This window comes from Sinocyclocheilus rhinocerous, unplaced genomic scaffold, assembly GCF_001515625.1.
Source record: "Sinocyclocheilus rhinocerous isolate Xijiao unplaced genomic scaffold, SAMN03320098_v1.1 scaffold1965, whole genome shotgun sequence".
Lineage (NCBI taxonomy): Eukaryota > Metazoa > Chordata > Actinopteri > Cypriniformes > Cyprinidae > Sinocyclocheilus > Sinocyclocheilus rhinocerous.
In genome coordinates, this window is record NW_015625577.1 from 1,631,719 (window position 1) to 1,652,144 (window position 20,426).

Consider the following 20,426-nt stretch of genomic DNA (forward strand, 5'->3'; position numbering starts at 1 on the left):
TATATATATATTCTCACCAAAGCTGCATTTATTTGATCAAAAATACGGTAAATACAGTAATATTGTGAAATATTATAATTTAAAATAACTTTTATTCTATATTTACTTTAGCTTTATATTTTTGTGGAAACTATGATACATTTTTCAAGGATTAAAAATAAAAGCAACATCTATTTGAAATAAAAATCTGTTTTAACATTATAAATGTCTGTACTGTCACTTTCGATCAATTTAATGCATCCTTGCTGAATAAAAGTTTTAATTTCTTTCAAGAAAATGTGTGCGTGTAAGCAAATCTGACTTAGAAATCTGATTCATTTTTGAATATATTCATTAAGACGCTCATGCAAATAAACTGCATATCAAAAAATGATTAAAAAACAATGCATTGATTCAGAAAATGTGGGAGACCTATAGTCCAATAATGTCATATTGCTTTGCTAACTATATTACATCAACTGATGTAATGTCTTAACAGAATCTGCAGAATCTTAAATTCTTTATCTAGTATTTAATCTGCAATCCATTTCCTTCTGTCTGTTCCCCTGAGATCACCCTGATTCGTTTGAATGAAACAGCATCCTGGTCCTCTGCAGGCCTCTGTGTGCTGCTTTTCCACTGTGAAGGTCGTAATGTAGTGCACTGCTCGATACTAATGTAATCTACCGCTGAGCTGAATGATGTCACGGAGGACAGGCCCGGCCACTGTCCCTTATAATCTTACCCTAATGCCGACTTCATCAATCATGATTTGGCTCGCAGCAGACAGGATATGTGTGTGTGGCCACCAATCCCTCTGGACTGCGGTGGGCTCGAAATTGTGTTCTGCCTCTTATAATGGCTGTATCTTACACACATACTCATAAAAATGAGAGAACCACATGGGGAAAGATGGGAATTGTATATGCTGCATGATGTATAAATTGACTCGTGTTTGTGCATTTAATGCTACTGATTGTGTATCACAACTTCTGCCATATCAAAGTATTAAGGGTGTGTTGAGGCCCATGCTGCCTGAGGAAAAAGTGTGTGTATGTGCACTACAGGAAACACACTTGATCTTTTCAGATGCAGTGACAGTGTTGGAGTGTGTGTGTGTGTCTTGTGGAGGTGACCTTTCCTCCGGCCTCCTTTTTTTTCTGGTTTAACACATTCAGCTATAGAGACACACGTACTCGCACCTACACGCGCACATATCCAAAGATCACACAAGTAGCTGTCTGTTAAAGTGAGATTTCCTTAAGAAAGGGCTTGAGGATGTCAAAACACCTCAGACATATCAAACTATTTGACACGAGCCTTGAATGGTACAAAATCTGTTCAGGTCTCACAGTTTGGTTTCCTCTTTCTGGTAAAAAAAAAAAAAAAAAGCATCTTCATAATTTTAACAAAAGCTGGTGTAAATAAAATATAATAAGCTCCTCGTCTGGTTTTAAAGAAATAATTGATCTATGCATGCGGTTATAATTTACTCCTCAGCTATGTTTTGAATCCATTTGGCTTTATTTCTTCCAGCAAAAGAAGTGTAGTAGAAAGTCCTAGTGCCTTTTTCATAACAGTTCTATTCCTCTTAACTTTTATTTATTTTTATTTTCACTAAAAAGAACCGGCTCTTAAAAATCGTCTTAAAAATAGTTAAAAAACGAAAATTGTTTTAGTTTAAAAAAAAAAGTCACTGGTTCTGAGTAAGAATTCTGATTCATTTGAGTAAGAATTCTGATTCATTCACTTTTTCATTTAAACAGTTTGTGTTGATAAACAATTCACAGGCCAAATAAATGATTAATTTCTGTACATATTAGTAAGTCTTCTCAGATCAGAACCAGAAAAGCACTATTAAGACGCCATAATATTGGTCCATACATCTGGTGGTGTGCTGTATTTCAAGTCTTTAAGTCATATTATAACTTTTTGTGAGGTACATATTGAAATTTTTAATTTCAATATTTCCTGAAAACCTTATTTTAAAGCTTATTTTTGTTATATATCTCTCAAAAGTTCTCTTTAATTTGATCTCACTGACGTCAAACATGCCTTGACATATTGGCAAACCATGTTTGAATATTTATCTTGCCATATTTCCGGGTCATTCTGTAAAATGTCTTCCTTTGTGAGCCACAGCCAGTGTTGCCAAGTCCGCGGTTTTCCCAAAATTGGGCTACTTTAACACTGTTGCCGCGGGTTATTTTTCATGTCCGCAGGTTGAAGCAATCCCAATAATGTCATATTTAGCCCCGGGATTGTGAATTGTTCCACGGGAACCCTGCCAAAAAATGTGTATTTTACCCCCCTAGAACGCGGACCCCCCTCGAAACATGATTGGGCTAGTTTTGGGCTAGTTTTGAGTAGCAATTGGACGGGTTTTGTTGCAAAAACCTGGCAACCCTGTCCACAGCAGAAAGAAAATCATGATAACTTTAATATTTGGGTCTCTTTATTTCATACAGTAAACAAGCAGGAATACCAACACAAATATCCAGTTTCAATAAATATTAATTTCATTTTGTGTTCAGTTTTTAATGGAATTCTTTGGTTTGTTGCATTGACTGTTAGTTAGGTATGTTAGGTTAGTTGAATAGCACATACATTTTTAAACAGGCTACGGCTCGATTTTGTCCTTAGATCTTGTCCTTTATTTTTCTCTTTCTGCTGCTCTTTCTCTCTGTCTCATTTAATCCCCTCTTTCTCTCCTTGTCTTTGTGCTCCCTTCATCTCTCTCCGTTCCCCTCCTGCCATTTCTTCCTCTCTTTCTTTCACTTAGTGTTCCCATCTTTGCATGTGTCACTTTCGATTGTAATGACATGCCCTGGGGGGAACTCAGCCCCTGCGCTCCACGGCTTGCTCTGTTGGTAATAGCTGTTATTTCTGATGTGAGAGTGAGTGTGTAAATTCCAGCAGCGGTGCCCTGGGTGTGTTTGTGTGTGAGAGGGAGGAAAAAAAGTGTGTGCCACTCTGTGTTATTTGTTCATTCTTTCTTTTTCCCCCCTTTGTTATCTCAGTATGACAGTTTTTGATGGGATTTGATAACTATAATAAAGCACGTCAGTGCATCTTTAAGCGTTAACAGCAGTATCCAGGCCTTATTGGAATAGAATGATGCTTTGAATTCATAACTGACCATAGTTAATGGTCAAAAATAGAAGAAAATAGAAAATATAGAAGAAATGCTCACTGCCGCAGGTACCATAAACAAGGTGTCTGTGTGTGTGTGTGTGTGTATGTGTGTGCGTGCGTGCGTGCGTGTGTGTGTGTGTACAGTATGTATATGTGCGTGTGTGTGTATATATATATATATATATATATAACATAAATGTATCACTATTAACTATTAAATAACTGTTAAAATGTATAAAAACTATATGGACATATTAAAAAATAAAAAGATAAAATACAATAATAAAAATGACAAAAAATAAAAAAAAATCATTAATATTATATATTAATATTTTAATTAATTAAGAAATGATTTTGTTTTTCAGCAAGGACACTTTAAAGACATTTATGTTACATGCTGTTCTTCTGAAATTTCTCTTCATCAAAGAATCCTGAAAAAAATAATCATTACTTTTTCCATGGAAATATTATTCAGCAAGATTGTTTTCAACATTGTTAATAACAAGAATCATTCTTTTAAATTGTAATAATACTTCACAGTATAACTGTCTTCACTGTATTTTTTGATCCAATAAATGCAGCCTTGGAGACTTTTTTCAGAAACATTAAAAAAAAGTACAGACCCCAAACTTTTGATCAATATGTTTTTGTATATATAGTTTATCTAACAACAATCACACATTATTAAGTGTCCAAATAGGTTCACTGTACAGTATATTGTTGGATTAGTTAAATTTCAGTGTTAAGGGTTGTGTCTATCATATTTTATTGAATGAAAAATGTTAAAAGGTATTTATTTTTATTGAAAGTTATTTATTTACATTTTGACCTCTTATGTGGATCTCAGGCTATTGCAGTCTGCTTAATCGAGAAGCGTCACCGCGGGTGTATGTTTATCTGTGCATGTGTGTTCACGTCTGTACGTCTGTGTGTGTTTGTGTTCATGTTGTGTATGTGTACCTTTAACCTCTAATTGCCCCGCTCTCTTTGACAGGCCCTGGAAAGCGAGTTTGTGTCGTGTCAGCTGCACCAGTGGATTGACCTTATTTTTGGCTACAAGCAACGTGGACCCGAGGCGGCACGCGCCCTCAACGTCTTTCACCACCTGACCTACGAGGGCTCCGTCAACCTCGACAGCCTCGCCAGTGACCCCCCGATACGCGAGGTAGGTCGCCATGAAAACAGCAACAGGCTTTCAGAATTTGTGATTAACATCTCTTTTTTTATGCATTTTTATAATTGGAACTGTGTCAGTATGGGTAAAACGCTTTATAAATGTCACCACTAGATGGACTGCTGTCTATGCTGACATTATATAGCTAAATAGTGTGGGGTGTTTTAAAATTTATATATTTGCATTTAACTTTTCTTTTAAGGATTCCAGATGCAACAAGTTTAAAAACAATGGCGTAAGATTCGCAATATCAGCATTCGTCAACCGCCGTTCAGGCATGAATGAAGTTTGCAAAGTAAAAGGTAGTAACCATGAAACTGTAGGTACAAATAAATACTTTACTTAAAGGTACAGTTGATTATGTCTGTGCCAATAAAGGCATCAGACAGATTTATGAAAGTGGTTTTTGCCCATGCAAAATCACCATCACATGCCAAGTCTCTATGCTATTCTGAGCCTTCATCAATGTACTTTTTTTTTTCAGCTTGTTTTATCATCCACCGGGCAAAAATTTGTCAATCTGATCATATAGAGAAGTAGTAGCAATCTTTTCCACAATAAACCACTTAATTTGAGATATGTCCATAGCATAAATACTGCACAAGTGAGCATTATTTTAGTATTATTTGTACATGGTGAAATTTTTTTTAAATAAAACAAATTATAAGAGAGTTTTTTGTTTTATATATATATGTATATATATACATTGGCTCGTTTAGTTTACACTCGAAGTAGATTGGTCCCTCTAAGCGAGATCCCAATTCGTCGGTCATCCGACGTGACGTCGAGAGTGACCGACTGAAAGGGAACTACCTTTCCTGAATCAACGGTCAATAAAATTTCATTAAAAACCTTAAGAAGGGCGGATTGACTACACTTAAAATGATTTTTGTACACTGTTGCAATACCTCCACCTCTTCCAGAAGTTCTAGGCGAATTCAAAAATAGATAATTAAAAGGACAAAGTTCAGACAAAGGACTTAAGTCCAACGCGTCAAGCCAAGTTTCAGTCACAAAAAGGAAGTCCAAGTTATTTGATGAACAGTAATCATTTAAAATAAAAGTTTTATTCACCATGGACCTCGCATTTATTAACGCCATCTTGACTGAGATGGTGTTATCAACTAGTGGAAAATTCATGCACTTATCTTGTTTGAGCGATCGAAGATTGCTGACATTTACGCCTCCGTTCCGATGACGCGAAAGCCGTTGGCCACGCCGATAAGCTGGAAGCATCCCGTTAGGCTCAACGGGAACCACCCATGAGCGTCTTAATTCCCCAAAGCTGGAATAGTCCATATGCGGCACCAAACAATTCCTTTGGGAGGCCCAAAATCGTTTATACTTAATCAGAAGTCCTCCTCGTTTCCCACGTTTTTTACGACCTTTCTTCCTTTGCTGGGAACACCGTCACCGAAGCAGCTCCACAGGAACCGAAAGTAACACCGCGGGATGAACGGAACTACGGTGACGAGCGTCCCGGGATCCCCACGGCACAATGTCTTCAAATCAAACCGTACTTTTATTTTGACGGGTTGCCGTGATTACCTTTACAGTTCTGTGTATGAGATATGACGCTAGACTCAAATCAAACGCTAAAATGCTCATGAAGTGACTCTCAGAGCAGTTCTGGAGATGAGATCTCGCGAGACACCTTGGATCTCGCGAGATCTCGTGCCACGAGATCTCGTCACACCCCTAATGTTTAATTTAATGTGTTACTTGCCATTTCTTTGTAACCGTTTTTATTTATTTTATTTTTTATTTACTGGCAATTTCTGAGAGAAAATTGTTTCCACGCCAAATGGTTTTAGTGTATGCAATTATAGTATTTTATTAATATTTTGAAACGGCTTATATTTTAATTTTTTGCAGTTTATTTATTTATTTAAAATTTTAGCAATTCCGTCATGTGCTGTAACTGTTGTCATTTGTATTAGCTTTTTTTATTCTATTTAGCTTTAATTGATTTTATTTAGGTTTTAGTTTTAGTCATTTTAGTACTTTAACTTAACCTTATTTTAGTTAGCTGGCAAGGCAACAAGTATAAGTTTTTCATATAATATTAAAATTTTCAGCTTTATTTCAGTTAGCGAAAACAAAGTTTAAAAGTTTTAGTTTTAAGGATTCAGTAGACTAATCTAAAAACACTATTTGACATGAAATAGTAGTATTTATTTATTTTCCGGTTACGATGTAAATCAATGTTATTGATTTTCCACACAATACTCTTTATTGATTGGTGGAAGTTTTGAAAATGACTCCAGTGGATATGTGGATATGACTCCAGTTGAACAGCAGCAGCTGGTAGGCAGCGTGTTTGCAGCCGTATGTACCCCATTCCTCCCTCCTTTCCTCCTCTTTTTCTCGCTCTCATTCCCTCTATCTCTCCTGCTCCCTGTGATACCCACCATCTGCTGTCTGCAAAACAAGTCATTTATATACTGTCACTTCCAGGACTGCCTTTATTTGTCAAGTGACCACTATGCAAATCACTCACGGAACAGGGGGGCTAATTATCAAACAATATGGAGAAAGCTTTGCTTTTCATCATTCGGCTCTACATTCCAGACAATAGCAATTATGTTTCTTTCATGTGGCCGCATTCTTCACAAGCAGTCCAGAGCAATGGTAGCTGAGTGATAGCAAGGTTTGTTAGCCTCGGAAGAGCCAGAAAACCAGCTTTTATTTGTCAGTTCTGGAGTTTGAGAAGCCTTTATGTTCCATTCAGTATATTAATAAATTCTATATTGCTTTTTATGTCATCCAAGCACCTGGCAACTGGCATTCAGACACTTGAGGAAAGCTGACCTCAAGTTGACTTGTTAAATGCATGAAGGAGTTTTTGCTAGTTAACCAATGGCCCTTGAGCTCAAAATATTAAAGGAATAACCTCACAGAGAAAGTCTACTGACCTCAAGTGCGCTATATTCACTACCGTTTCTAAGGTCTCTCGGTCTCAACCGGAGAGGGAGGACAGCTCATAGTATCTTGCTCAGAAATGTGACCGTCACCTTCAGGCTATTGATTCATTCTCCAGTGACAGGTGCATCCACAGCTCTGACATTAAGCACTGCAATTACAGCCTTAAAATGTCAAACTTTGGAGTTAGGGGTCATAACTCATCCCAGAGTCAAATGAAAATGGCAGCAGTTGATGATGGAGTCACAGGACTCTAGTTGGCAGGGTTGTCACAGGAAAAACAGCGTTTACGGATAAAGAACATGCCAGCAATCTTTTGATTCAGATTTGTATTGCATGTAAACATAATAGCACTGCTTGTGAATTATTATCCGTCACTAATAAGCATTTTAATTATACGTTCACAAATGAATAGAGCATGTTAGTGTAAGAAAAACAAGAGTAAGGTGCATTTTTTCTTTTCACAGTTTCCTGTGTTTAAAATAATAGATGTAAACCCCCTATTTCCAAGTCTGAATTATTATACTTATTTTAGAATTATTATTATTATTATTATCATTGTATTATTCTTATATTTTAGTACTTTATTGGAGTCTGTTTATATTTATTTTAATATGATTATTATTATTTAATTTGTTTTTTTTTTAATTTATCTTTTTATTTTTAAAGTCTATATTGATTTGAATTATTTAATTTTTTTAGTGCCTTTTTGAAGTCTGTTAATATTTATTATTAGTAGTAGTAGTAGTAATAGTAATAATAATAATAATTTATTTTAATAATTTTTCTTAAGTCTTTTTTTTAATTGGATGCCAACTTTTTTTTAATTGTATGCCAAATGATTCATGATGATTCATCGATGTCTGAACATTTTTAAGAGAATGACTTAGCATCAAATATGGTGTGAATAGTTTTGTGGTGAGAACTTGTTTGTGAAATGACGTTTTAGCCTCATCAGCCTTGGTCTTAAGGCGCTTTTTTCCACACAGGCCTACATGAACATATAAAAGGCCTACGTTTTAGCTCTTTTTTTTTTTTAAACATCCCATCACTAAACTCGCAACCTGAAAAATCCTTATGGTTCTCTATAAGAGCCTGAGATGAACATCAGAGCTTTGACATACTTGCACATCCTGACCTAAAGATGAAGCTGTGATTGACATGTCACAGGTCCTGATGGATGTTTTATGTCCATCTAAGCGTGGCGGCTTATACCTCTGGCGGAGACAATCAGCGTACAGCTTATGCAAGAGGTGTTTCTTATCAGCCGTAAAAAGCAGGGGCTTAAAGTGGATTATAGTAATGAACTGCCAGTTAAGGGTTACAGATTTCTGTTTGTGATAAAGTGTTTCTCTCCAACCAGTTGACACAATAATACTTGTATTTTGGTTGTATCAAATGTATTACGGTTTCCATGAAAATATTAAGTAGCACAACTGGTTTCAACATTGATAATAATAGGAAATGTTTTTTGAGCACCAAGGCAACATATTAGCATGAATGTGACACTGAAGAAATGGCTTCTAAAAATTCAGCTTGGCCAGGAATAAATTACATTTTAAAGTATAATAATATGGAAAATGGTTATTTTACATTTGCTCTAATTTTTTACAGTATTTATAATCAAATAAATGCAGCCTTGAAGAGACTTTGTTCCATTAAAAACATTAAAAAATCAAACTGACCCCAAACTTTTGAGCGGTACTGTATATATATTGTTCTTGATATGGACCATTTATATTCATATTTCTTGACTTTTAGAAGGAATTTTTCCCTCGTTTTTTCCTCACTGTTGGAAGGCAGAAATATAGTGATACTTTCCACATGGCTGCCTGTTTCTCTCAGATCTTCAGATCAGATTACATTATTTGAGCAGACATTGTGACCCCTGTTCCTGAGTCTAACCTAAAATAACTATAATGTGAGCGCATTATTATTTGACAGACAGCATCGTAAAGCAGCACAGACTGACATTTAATTGTTACCAAATGTGATTGCGCTGAGTCGTGAGAGCTCTGCTTGTGCTGAATTTGCCACCAGGGCTTGAAGAGACTTTGTTCCATTAAAAGCATTAAAAAATCAAACTGACCCCAAACTTTTGAGCGGTACTGTATATATATTGTTCTTGATATGAACCATTTATATTCATATTTCTTGACTTTTAGAAGGAATTTTTCCCTCGTTTTTTCCTCACTGTTGGAAGGCAGAAATATAGTGATACTTTCCACATGGCTGCCTGTTTCTCTCAGATCTTCAGATCAGATTACATTATTTGAGCAGACATTGTGACCCCTGTTCCTGAGTCGAACCTAAAATAGCTATAATGTGAGCGCATTATTATTTGACAGACAGCATCGTAAAGCAGCACAGACTGATAAAGTGTTTCTCTCCAACCAGTTGACACTGTGGGTCTGTTGACAACATTGAGGTGATTTAAAGGATGTGTCCCTCATATAACCTTAGCGTCAGCTTTGACTCTAGACATAACCTCTCAGAATTGGATGTATAACAAGGTACAGTTGCTATAAATGCAGGATGTTTTTCTGGACATTACATTCTGGATGTTAAAGTGCTGATATGTAATTCTGAGATATAATGATTGCGCTGAGTCGTGAGAGCTCTGCTTGTGCTGAATTTGCCACCAGGGTCAGGCCAAGATGATATCGTTTAAGTTTGATGATCTGTTCCTATTTGAAATATTTCAGTGAGAGCTACTATCCTCGGTTCCTCTCATCTCAGTTGCACTAATGATTATAATTCTGCAGGTTTGTTTCACTGCTTTCAATGTGCTTTGAAGTCAGTGTGAAAAATAATTTGCACACCATTTTAATTCTGTAAGTGAAATAGGATATTTATTGAGAACAAATTTAGACTAATATGAATTAAGATTTTTTTTTTATTATTTAGTGGTAACTTTAAAGTGAAAATCTTTGGAAAATGAAAAATAAAAAACAATAAGAAAGTTAGAAGTCATGTAATATTACAAATTTCTTTAAACTGTAATCTATATAAACTAGTGCTGTCAAACGATTAATCGTGATTAATCGCATCCAAAATAAAAGCTTTTGTTTACATAATATATGTGTGTGTGCTGTGTATATTTATTATGTATATATAAATACACACACATGCATGTATATATTTCAGAACAATATGTTATGTTTATATATTAAATATATTTATTTATAATATAAATTATATGAATATAAATATATACATGTAAATACATGTGAACACACGCATATATTATGCAAACAAAAACTTTTATTTTGTATGCGATTAATCACGATTAATCATTTGACAGCACTAATATAAACATTGTGAATGCAACATTCAAATTTTAGAATTTAGAGTTTAGAATTCCGAATGGTTTCAGTTCTAATCGTGTAAATTGCAAAAAAATAAAAAATAAATTCTTATTTTACAGTACATATCTAAACATTCGTAAATCAAGACTTGAAAAGCAGAAGGACATAAGATATTATAAGAAAAATATATCTTAAAAATATAATTCTTTCCCCTTTCTTTTCTTTTCTTTTCTTTCTCTCCCTCTCTATCTCTCTCTATCTTTTTTTTGCATAAAAATCTTTTTCCCTTTGAATGAAGTTTACTTTTCTTACTCCTTTTGCAGATGTTTTTTCTTGTTTTTAGCATAAAATAACTTTTTTTAAAAACTTAATTTTGCTACATTTTTCAGACAAGACATACTATCTTAAGTCTATTTGTATTCTTAAGTGTATCTTGATTTAGGCATGTTTACTGTAGATATTTTTACTGGAAGACAAGACGTACTAAGTAAGAAAATCATTTTTTTGCAGTGCAGATCATGTGACAGGTTTAACATGCAGATCTGGCCGGTGTGGTGACATGGATAAAGCAGACGTTTGATCTGACACAAGCGTCCAGGCTTCAGAGCGCTGAGGGCGAGCTGTTCTGTTAGACTGTGGGAGGCGCTCCACGCGGGAAGGAAAGATTGATGGGATCAGAGCCTCAAAACAGCCGAGGGGAGCTTGTAGGTGTCTGTCAATGCTACCGTGCACAGTGGCACACACGCACACTCTCCACACACATACACAAACACACAGCCAATCAATAACCAACACACGGCGACATGCGTCTGTCAGCATTACATAACGTGAGGGATGAATGGGTTTCTGTCCTTTCTTCAATGATTTTTTACTCTTCATCTGAGTTTATGGCTCATATCATATAAAAGGCAAAAGTAAATCTTATTGTGTAATAGTAACATTAGGTCAAGTAAACTTTTTTTAAAGGGTTTAAAACATGTTACACTGTAGCACGTCAAATTCCCGAATACTGTTGAAAAGTTTTGAGTTTGTAAGGTTTTTAAAATGTTTTTAAAAGAAGTCTCATGCCAATTCTGCATTTATTTGATCAAAAATGCAGTAATATTGTAAAATATTATTATAATTCGACTCGACTATTTTCTATATAAATATACATTAAAATGTATTTTCAGCAGTCATTACTCCAGTCTTCAGTGTCACATGTTCCTTCAGAAATCATTCAAATTTGCTGCTCAAGAAACATGTCTTATTATTATCAGTGTTGAAACAGATGCACAGATTAATATTTTTTGTGGAAACCGTGATATCTTTTTTACATTTTTTTTCATGATTATTTGATGAATAGAAACTTCAAAAGATCACCATTTACTTTAAATAGAATATTTGTAACATTATAAATATCATTACCGTCACTTTATCAATTTAATGCATCTTTGCTGAATAAATGTGTGTGTGTGTGTGTGTGTGTGTGTGTACCTGTTTTTCTATTCTGGTGGGGACTTAAACCTGAATACACACAGACTCATGGGGACTCGTGTCACGGTGGGAACTTTGTAATTTATGTCAGTTGCCCAATTATGAATTTAACAGTTTCATATGAAGCTACGAGTTGGAAACTATGATACTTTTGAAATGCATTAAAATCTGAGAAATTTAAATGTCAGATTCTACATTTTTAATTCCAAATTCAAGTGATTTTTGCAAGAATTGACAATTAACATTGACAGACTTGTGAATAAGGATTATTAGAATTGTCTACAGTATATAGTGCTTATAAGATTATTATTAGTGCTGTCAAATGATTAATCGAGATTAATCGTATCCAAAATAAAAGTTTTTGTTTACATAATATATGTGTGTGCACTGTGTATATTTATTATGTATATATAAATACGCACACATACAGTATATATTTTGAAAATTTTTACATGTATTTACATGTATATATTTATATTCATATAATTTATCATTTAATATATAAACATAAAATATTTTTCTGAAATGTATACATGTATATATACATATATACACTAATTATTATATAGTATATGATTATTTTTGTACATTTATTTTATGCAGCTTCTACTCCAGCCTCTGTACAACTAGCTCTTGAAACTTCTGATGTTCTTCATTTGTAAGTTGCCTTGGATAAAGCATCTGCTAAATGGCTAAATATAAATTACATCATAACGATTTATAAGTGTGCTTTAGACTCAAAAAAGGATGTAATCATTCACTTTACGGTATTATCTTTCCTGTGGTGCGTTTGTGATCTTTAATGCATGATTAGTATTAGTACTATTATTAATAGTCCTGTTCCTATTGTATATTGTTAGAGTCAGTGTGTGTGTAAAATCGGCAGTGTATCAAATACTTATTTGCCCCACTGTAAGTGTTAAAAATAGTTAGTGCTATTGTAACTACATTTCAGATCTATTAATTTAACTGCATTAGAATTTTTTCCAGTAAAAATTAACTCTTTCCAGGGACAAAATGCTTAATCACTGGTTTTAATGTATTGTTGTATTGAACACAACCTGAGCAATGCAATAATGATTTGCTTTTTGCTTCCTCTCATATGTAGTGTTGGTAAGGCCAAAGTAAATTGGTTTGCTTAGATGGTTCATGAAACCATAATGAAAGAATTTGTAAAATGTTCACAATATTCAAGCTTTATTTCTCCTCCTGTATGTAAAAACAAAAAATCGAATCCTTGTGTTTTTTTTTTATGAAAACCAAAAAAGGCGCATATATATATATATATTAGTGCTGTCAAACAATCGCATCCAAAATAAATGTTTTTGTTTACATAATATATGCGTGTGTGAATTTGGTATATTTATTATGTATATAAATACACATGCATGTATATATTTAAGAAAAATATGTTACGTTTATATATTAAATATATTTATATATGATATCATTTATATGAATATAAATATATACATGCAAATATTTTCAAAATATATGCTGTATGTGTGTGCCTTTATATATACATAATAAATATACACAGTACACACACATATATTATGTAATCCAGGCCATTTCTATTGATTTCCTCTTTGTAATTGTACTGTAGGCGTTATCCAGTTTGTAGTGTTCTCCTTACTTGCACCCACTTGCTGCTACTTCCAGGTAGTCACTGGTTCTGTGTACAACAACCTTCACAGAGCCACACACATGCCCTAACACAAATACATGACACACAGACCTGCCATACTTACAGGAGCTCACAACTCCATCACAGAGAATCCTCAGATAGTTGTGTCAGGAGAACAGTGCTCTCTACTGGCCATATAAGTCCACACACTTCAATACTAATCATTCCCATCTCAATCAAGCATCTGTCATAACAATCAGACTGGAGTTTACAAAGTGAATGTTGTAATGCTGTCAATACAAGTTTTATAATTAGCGCTTGTTTATATTTCTAAGTAACTGTGTGCAGCCTACTGCTAGAAGTTTCACCGTCAAAGTTTGTGGTTGCCAAAGATGTCTATAATGAAATGCTCCTCAAATCAGAGTAAAACAAGTTTTTGAAATTATCGCAGATTGCAGATTTTCACCACTGTAACGTCAGTTTAAAGTGTTTTTATCCAGACTATATTATTTTATAATATTTTTGGGGTCAGTAAGATTTTTTTTCATCCTCCCACTTTTAATGAAACGTAAATTCGTCCCTTGCACTTTTTTCGGCAAGAGTTTTTCAAGAGCCAGTGCGAATAAATCTAGATTTAAATTCAAAGAGACTAGATAGTCACATTGTTTTGAATAGTTGTTCCTAGTCGTATACGTATATACTTATTCGTAAACAAAACGATGTGAACATTATGGAGCGCTAAACACTCTCCTGCACTGTATGTTTCATTCATACTCAAAGCCAGAGGGCGCCCTCGCACTGAAAATCCGAAACGGACTCAGAGAAGCAATAATGACTTATGACAAAGGCATCTAGCAATCGATGGAGCTAAGCCTCATAGAAAGTACATAAACGTTTTGACGATGAAACGTGAAGACAATAAATGCACAATTGCGACAATATATGGTTTATGTGTTTTTTTCAAGTCATCTCCAGTCCAGGTATAATAAATAAATGAAGTATATGAATAATGCAGTGCTAATTGACATATCATTTATTACAGCACAGAAACTATGAAATATATTTTCTGCCTTATTCTGTGATTAAAAATGGAAAAAGCGTTTGTAGTATATAAACCAATCATAAAATTGCAATTAGAAAAATATAGGCACAAATATTATAAAATACAGATTATTGGTTATTGTCCAGCAGAGTGTTGAAGTTTCTTAGCCAATTAAAAGTAAGAGATAAGAAAATAGATTTTTTTTTTTGTCAGTTAGTCATAAATCAATCAATCAATCAGCATTTGACATTTCTGTCTCACTTCTGAAATTATGACTACGCCCCTGATCAAAAATGACAGTAGACTTTGTTTATCACAAAACTATTCTTTTTAAAAGAAATACTTTTCTTTTTTGAGCTCCTTTTCATTAAAGAATCCTAAGATGTATCACCGTTTCCACAAAAATATTACAAATATTTTTTTCAACATTGATGGTAAGATGTGTTTCTAGAGCAGCAAATCAGCATATTAGTGAGATTTCTGAAGGATCATGTGACACAGAAGACAGAAGTATTGATGCTGAAAATTCCACTTTGCCATCATAGGGATAATTACATTTTAAATATTTAAATATATTATAAAATATATATTTTTAAAATAACAATATTTCACAATATTACTTTTTTACTGTATTGTTGATCAAATAAATGCTGCCTTGGTGAACATAATAGACTTAAAAAAATCTTACAGACTTTTGAACTATATATATATATATATATATATATATATATATATCTATCCTCTGTTTTCCAACTCTTTTTTTAAAATTTTTTTTACATCTTTCCTCTTTGCTAACAACCTCTCCTCGTCTATTTCTCCCTCCCCCTCTTTTCCATCCTTCTCTTCCTTTGCTTTCTCTGTTCAACAGTGTTTCCTTCCGCAGAGTCCGCTCATGTTTAAGGATCAGATGCAGCAGGATGTCATCATGGTGCTAAAGTTTCCCTCCAATTCTCCCGTCACTCACGTGGCTGCCAACACACTGCCGCACCTGACCCTCCCCGCCGTCGTCACCATCACCTGCAGCCGGCTCTTCGCCGTCAACCGCTGGCATAACACCGTGGGTGAGTCTGTGTGTACTAGCTAACCAGCTAATAGCTTGATTTCACCTGCAAATCAAGAAAAAATGGCAACAAAAAGCAGCTACACTCCACATGTTACCACTTGGCCATGTGTGAACAACATTACCCAACTAGCCGTTCCCCCGGAGCCCCCCTCACCTGCGGGTCAGAGGTCGGGCGCCGTGGCGAAGGGCTAAATTAGCCTATCACGGCCTCTCCTTTCGCTTCACACCTCCCCAGCTGTCACAGCAACACATAGTGATGTCAGGACCAAACGTGGCAACCTCGCTCTCTCACACTACTAATGGCTGCAGCTGCAGGACCAGCCCTCTCCAGCCGTGAGTGTGTGTTGGTCCCACCAAATAATGAACATAATAAGGCCGCCACACTGAGTGAAAATGGCGGTCTGTGCCTGTAGGCCTGCCTCAAGGGTGCTATAGCTCAGGCCTGCCTGACACTGGAGAGGGAGAGAAATCAATAAGCACCATGGAGATCTTACTGGTGGGTCTCCATAAAGCCCTCATGTCATATGGGACGGGGTCAGGAAGTGGACTTAACTGTGGAGGCCGGGCAAGAAATTTGTGAGGGTGTCACAGCAAAAATTATTTTATTTCTCTGGATTTTTGTTTTGTTTTCCAGTACAAATATTTAAAAATAGTACAAAATAAATAAATAAATAAACTTGACCCTTTAACACAAGCACTGTCTATTCTGTTTCTATTCTATCTACTTGTTTTCTTTTTATTTATTATTAAAAAAAACTTACTGTAACACTCTAACACTAGCTCTTTCTTTCTCTTTGTATTCTATCTACGTTTTTCTTTTTAGTTATTAAAAAAACTTGACCCTCTAACACTAGCACTCTCAATTCTGTTTCTATTCTATCTACTTATTTTCTTTTATTTATTATAAAAAATTAACCCTCTAACACTAGCACTCTCTTTCTATTTGTATTCTGTCTAATTGTTTTCTTTTTATTTATTAAAAAAACCTTGACCCGCTAACACTAGCACACTCTATTCTATTTCTATTCTATCTACTTGTTTTCTTTTATTAATTACAAAAAACATAACCCTCACTAGCACTCTCAATTCTGTTTCTATTCTGTCTACTTATTTTTTTTATTTACTATAAAAAATTAACCCTCTAACACTAGCACTCTCTTTCTATTTGTATTACTGGTTTTCTTTTTATTTATTAATAAAAAATAATAATAATAATTTGACCCTCTAACACTCTCTCTATTCTATTTCTATTCTATGCCATAAGATAACAAGTCTTGTTTTCTGAAATTTTTTTTATCAAAATTAAGCAGCTTTATATTTAAAATAATAAGAAAAAAAAAGTCTGCCAAATGGGATCAGAATTTTTTTCCCCTTTAAATTCAATGTATTTTTCTTACCCCATTGGCAGATTTGTTTTTAGCATAGAGTTTTGAAGCATAGAGTCACTTAATTTTTTTTATTATTATTATTATTATTTGTTTTTTGTTTTTAGAAAAAACTAAATATAAGTCATTTTGCTTTTCAAGTAAATGTATCTTGATTTACCTAGATATATTTACTGAAAAACAAGACAAAAATACTGAGGAAGGGGTTTTCCAGGTACTGAACGGTGTGTTTTTGATTTCTTTTATTGTCTGTGTGTATGTAGGTCTTCGAGGAGCTCCGGGATATTCACTAGAGCAGGCCCATCACCTCCCCATCGAGATGGACTCACTGATTGGTGGGTTTGACATTTTTTGTTGTTAAAATACTTTCTTCTATCCCATTCATAACTAATTGAAGTAATCTGTTTGTACAGTAGATTCGTTTCCATGAAAAGTGTAACACTGTGTCCCTCTATTGCTCTGTTTTGAAGAATATCCCAACTAAATCGACACAGCAACTTTGATTTATCCTATAGCAGGAGTTTGTGGTGAGACTATCCATTTGTCTGCTTAATAGCAGATGTGGGAGTGTCATCATATTTGCAATAAAGTCACATGCTTTAGCTTTAGTAAAGAAGGTAAACGCTGAACTTGCACATTTTATACACAAAAAAAACATAAATCTTAGCATATCCAAACTTTGGAATTTGTATTGCAATAAATTATACCTTTATTTTATTTTTTGTAAGTCGATTGATTTCAGGGGCCGGTTGCATAAACTGTTTAGACTAGTCTTAAAAAGTTAGTCAACTAATTGTTTTTCTTCAAGACTGGTCATAGCTTTTTTAATTCAGTTATGAAAGGTAGATTGGTCTTATTTGTATTGGCAAAGTAAGACTAATTACCCTTTGGCAACTGCTAGTTGGTCAAACTAGTTCTTAAGACACAGTCTTAACATGGTGGCTAAGTTTATGCAACTGGCCCCAGCAGGACTCTTCCAAGAGCTGGTCGCTCAGCCAAACTGAGCAATTGATGGAGAAGGGCTTTTGTTAGAGTGGTGACCAAGAAGCTGATGGTCACTCTAGCTGAGCTCCATGATCTTATGTGGAAATAGGAGAAACCTACAGAAGGACAAACATCACTGCAACACTCCACTGATCTGTGCTTAATGCCGGTGTGGCCAGACTCAATCCTCTCTTCACATGAAAGCAAAAAAGGCACCTAAAGGACCCTCAGACTGTGAGATACAAGATTCTCTGGTCTGATGAACCTCAATTCCAAGCATCATGTTTGAAGGAGCTCTGTAAACATGTCTCTTCCAGCTAACAACTCAGGCACAAACAAACGACAAATCACTGACCTGGTTGACCAGAGCATTCAGATCAACACTCAGTGTTTTGTGGTGATGGCTGATAACCGCTACATCCTGGTGTGTGGTTTCTGGGACAAGAGTTTCCGTGTTTACTCTTCAGACACAGGTAAGATGCAATCACTGGACGTTAAGGGAATTATTCACTCACAATGTTACATTTTGTCATCGTTTACTCACCTTAAATCAAAGTATCCTGAAGGTAGTCCATATGACTTGTACTGTATGTTATACTTCTGAAGCCATAGGTCAGGTCAGGATCAGAGTTGAACTCTGAATCATGAATGAATCATTTAGATTGGTTATTTGAACCCGGTCAACTGATTCATTAAAAGATTTTGCTCACAAATCCATTTCTTTCTAGAACTCTCATGAAACATCAAAAGACTCTTATAGTTCACTTTTGTGATACTTTTATTGTTCTTTTTGTAATTTTGTATACATTCCACAAACACTTTCATTACATTGAAATGAGTGGCCAAGATACTGTATTAATGTTTATTGGTCTGACCAACATATTTGAGCTTTGAATTATGAGGGACAAAAGGTAAATGCTGTATGTTTGTTTGCAGGCAAGCTCACTCAGATAGTGTTCGGTCACTGGGACGTGGTCACATGTCTGGCACGCTCAGAGTCTTACATCGGTGGTGACTGCTACATTGTGTCGGGATCCAGAGATGCCACTCTGTTGCTCTGGTACTGGAGTGGGCGGCACCATATCATAGGAGACAACCCTAACAACAGTGAGTAGCAACTAAACCTGAAGGAATAGTTCACCCAAAAATGAAAATTTGCTTATTGACTCAACCAAGAGATGAGTTGTGAGAGAAATTTAGCATTATATCACTTGCTCACCATTGAATCCTCTGCAGTGAATGGGTGCCGTCAGAATGAGAGTCCATACAGCTGATAAAAACATCACAATAATCCACAACACAGCAACAATATCTTGTGAAGCAAAAAGCTGCTTGTTTGTAGTAAACAAATCCATCGTTAGGATGTTTTTAACTTCAAATTGTTGCTTCTGGCTAAAATATGAGTCATTATTATTATTGGGTGAACTATTCCTTTAAGCGCAATTACCTCAATATTAAGCATACTACATTATACAATCATGCAAGAACAGACATTAATATTAGATGTTACATTAATAATGGAGGAGATTATAAACGCTCACGCACTAGGCAACATAATATAATTTTTTCATTTTTATATTAATCACTGTACTAACAAAAGCTATAATTGCATAACAAATGAAGGCATTACAGCTCCTAATTGTTCCAGGATCCCTTGCTACTGAATCCAGAAAGCTGTTTTTCTAACATGAGCTGCAAACATGTTAATAAGAAAACAAGTCTGCACGTCTGTGCTTGCTTTTGTGTGTGTTTTGCAAAGATATCTGTGCATTTGCACCGCTGATGTGTATTAGATGTATTGTCCTTGTTTCTACATGTCATGAGCTGTGGTTTAGGTGAGCGTGTTCTCTAATTAACTTCAGTGATGCTCAGACAGTTAATTAAGGATTTCAGCTCGACTGCCTCCAATTAGCGAGGTACAGCCCCACTCCTGTTTTCAAAGCTCAGGAAACAAAACTCCCATGATATTCACACACAACTGCATACTGTGTGCCCTCACAAAGGAGACTAATGGTCTGTATGCTTGAAACTGGAGGGAATTACGAACAAAGAACTATTTATATATAATGAGGAATAAGCCTAACATTGTTAACTTTATCAAACTCATGGTTCACCAATCTAGTACCAATCTGGTGTCATTATGTCATGCAATATAATAATGTAATGATTTCAATGGCATTTAATTACTTTTTGAGTCTATTTTGAGTAATACTAATGAACGCGTTATGTAAGTATTTATTGGAACAGCTTAATAATAATAATAATTTATATTATTATTATTATTATTATTATTAATAATAATAATAATAATAATAATAATTAGTAGTAGTA

At 34.8% G+C, this 20,426-nt stretch overlaps 1 protein-coding gene across 1 annotated transcript in view; it reads left to right on the forward strand.

The window, feature by feature from the left end:
* nbeab (neurobeachin b) overlaps positions 1-20,426 on the forward strand; it is a 291,762-nt gene that overhangs the window by 261,489 nt on the left and 9,847 nt on the right. The window contains exons 48-52 of the mRNA XM_016568737.1: positions 4,109-4,279; positions 15,403-15,724; positions 17,375-17,446; positions 18,413-18,568; positions 19,032-19,202. Coding sequence (XP_016424223.1) covers positions 4,109-4,279; positions 15,403-15,724; positions 17,375-17,446; positions 18,413-18,568; positions 19,032-19,202 — 892 coding nt within the window. The remainder of the gene's footprint in view (positions 1-4,108; positions 4,280-15,402; positions 15,725-17,374; positions 17,447-18,412; positions 18,569-19,031; positions 19,203-20,426) is intronic.